The sequence below is a fragment of the Penaeus japonicus genome, unplaced genomic scaffold (genome assembly GCF_977035675.1).
Source record: "Penaeus japonicus unplaced genomic scaffold, GWHDUDI00000001_assembly GWHDUDI00000014, whole genome shotgun sequence".
In the NCBI taxonomy this organism is placed as follows: domain Eukaryota; kingdom Metazoa; phylum Arthropoda; class Malacostraca; order Decapoda; family Penaeidae; genus Penaeus; species Penaeus japonicus.
Window position 1 is genome coordinate 35,220,945 of NW_028234416.1, and position 2,500 is coordinate 35,223,444.

General features: G+C 44.0%; 1 protein-coding gene across 2 annotated transcripts in view; it reads right to left on the minus strand.

The window, feature by feature from the left end:
- LOC122250276 (ferric reductase 1) overlaps window positions 1-1,827 on the minus strand; it is an 82,008-nt gene extending 80,181 nt beyond the window's left edge. Inside the window, exon 1 of one of the 2 annotated variants that reach the window (XM_043011626.2) lies at window positions 1,617-1,827. In XM_043011626.2, coding sequence (XP_042867560.2) covers window positions 1,617-1,626 — 10 coding nt within the window. In that variant the 5' untranslated portion in view covers window positions 1,627-1,827. The remainder of the gene's footprint in view (window positions 1-1,616) is intronic. The other variant, XM_043011627.2, reaches the window with a different exon arrangement.
- Window positions 1,828-2,500: the final 673 nt, after the last annotated feature.

Here is a 2,500-nt window from a genome sequence, read left to right on the forward strand (position 1 = left end):
AGAAAGAGAAAGAGAAAGAGAAAGAGAAAGAGAGGGAGAGGGAGAGGGAGAGGGAGAGGGAGAGGGAGAGAGGGAGAGAGAGAGAGGGAGAGAGAGAGAGGGAGAGAGAGAGAGAGAGAGAGAGAGAGAGAGAGAGAGAGAGAGAGAGAGAGAGAGAGAGAGAGAGAGAGACGTGTAGATATTCAGAAATGCGTAATTTGATGTCCCTCAAGATGAAATGGTAAATCTACATCCAACAAGAAGAGGTTTTATCGTCGTTAATCTAAACTTGATGGATCCATTCGTAGAACTAGGAAACGACCAACAATCGTATCCAAATCGTAAAACCCCATTCTGGCAACACTGCATCCTCCTCTCCATACCCAAAGGAAGGAAAAAAACCCAAAAAAAAACATGACGCACACCTTCAAAACAGAAGACACATTCCGAGCGCAGACAGGCCGTGTGTGTCTCTCTGGCGTATTTCCCTCCCCACCTGTTGGAACCGATGCCCCTCCATTACCCCCCTAAACCCCACCCTACCCCACCCTCTACCCTCTACCCTCCCCGCCTTCAAAACCAACCACTGCTTCTGCCCTTCGCTATAATATTTATCCTAGTCTCCTTCTCCCCTTCCCCTACCCCTACCCCACCCCCCACCCCAAAAGTACCCCTACACCTATCTTCACCATCTTCTCTCCCTCTCCACTACCACAATTCTCTCCATCTTCCCTTCTAAATACCCCTCCCCTTGTCCCTCCACTCCTCGCGCTATCCTTCTCGAAATACCCTCACCTTTCTCAAACTACCCTCCCTCCCTCCCTCCCTTCTCCCTCCCTCTCTCCCTCCTACCTTCTCCCCCTCTCCCTCCTACCTCCCTCCCCTCTCCAACCTCCTCTCCCTCCCCCCTCCCCCCCAACCTCCCTTCACCTTCCACTGACGCAACCGCGTTCGACCCGCACCTTCACTCCCGACAAACCCGACACCCGACGACCCGAGCGAAGGTCACAAGCGAGTCGGGTTTTGTCTCTGGGAATCAAGCTGTTTGACGTGTGTGTGTGTGGGATGCTATAATGTTGTTATATACTGTGTGTGTGTGTGTGTGTGTGTGTGTGTGTGTGTGTGTGTGTGTGTGTGTGTGTGTGTGTGTGTGTGTGTGTGTGTGTGTGTGTGTGTGTGTGTGTGTGTGTGTGTGTGTGTGTGTGTGTGTGTGTGTGTGTGTGTGTGTGTGTGTGTGTGTGTGTGTGTGTGTGTGTGTGTGTGTGTGTGTGTGTGTGTGTGTGTATGGCATGTGGTATTTGACGAGGCTGACACAATCTTTTCTTTCCGGATCTGAGTCCCCTGATCTTTCTGACTTCTGTTCTGTTATTTAACTTAATCGCAAACATGCGAATAATAATATTATAAGATAATAATTCCACTATAAATGATGTTACAACCTGGGCGAATTAAACCAGATGAGATTAATAAAAACTCATGCACGGTTTTGTATTCACTTTGGGTATGACGTATACAGCCTCTTCACCACACACGACCGTGAACGGCCGATGAAAATACATATTCAAAAATCCATGCCATCAACTTCACTCTTAAACCCGAAGTTAAATTAGTGAAAAACAGATCTTGGATAAACGTACCTCGTGCCATCCTGGAACTGATCTCCCGGGCAATGATAATGATCTATTCCAGTTTCGGTCTCCTCTCCGTAGCTATCGTTAAATCCAATTTAATTCACACACAATCTATTAGAAGAATATCACGAATTCACGACGACATACTGGTGATGCGGACACGGGAACTCGACACAAAGGACCTTCCTTCACAGCAGTTAACACCGAACTACCGCTTATTGTCGCTCGTCCATTCACTCCGAGGTGGCGTTACGCTCGCTCAGGGGCCCGAGCGTAACCAACGCACGAGGAAATATAAGAAAGCAATTATATTGAATTGCGATTGCTTTCAACCAGTTACGACATGTTTTAAAAAATTAAGGCTGCTCTACATATAATGCTTAATATATTTTGAATATGTTCGGTAAAAGATGATTGGTACTTTAATAATGGAGAAATCAATTTATTTCAAGTTTTACCGCACATTTACAGTACCGGAGGAAATACGGTGGGAGCTTATATCTTTGTAATAGATTCTTTGTATTCAGTATCTGATCAATTTCATCTCATTCGTCATACTGAATATAATATACACTATTGCACATGATTATTAAATAAGGTCTTATACAAATGAAGAGAAAATTATGAAACTTCTGAAACCAATCAGTAGGAACTGAAAATTTAATCTCTCACACAACACGACTAAATGCAAATCAGATCTTATTGGAAGTTGTGATATCAAAATTATTTTCATTATATTGGTTGTTGTGAGAAAACCTGACGCAAAGATGAATGTGAATATTTATCATATCAGGAGAGAAAAAAAAACTCCCGATAAATTGCATTAAAATGTAGTTTTTGCTAGTAGTTTAATAATTATTTTTTTCGACGGAAATCTAGAACCGGAAGTT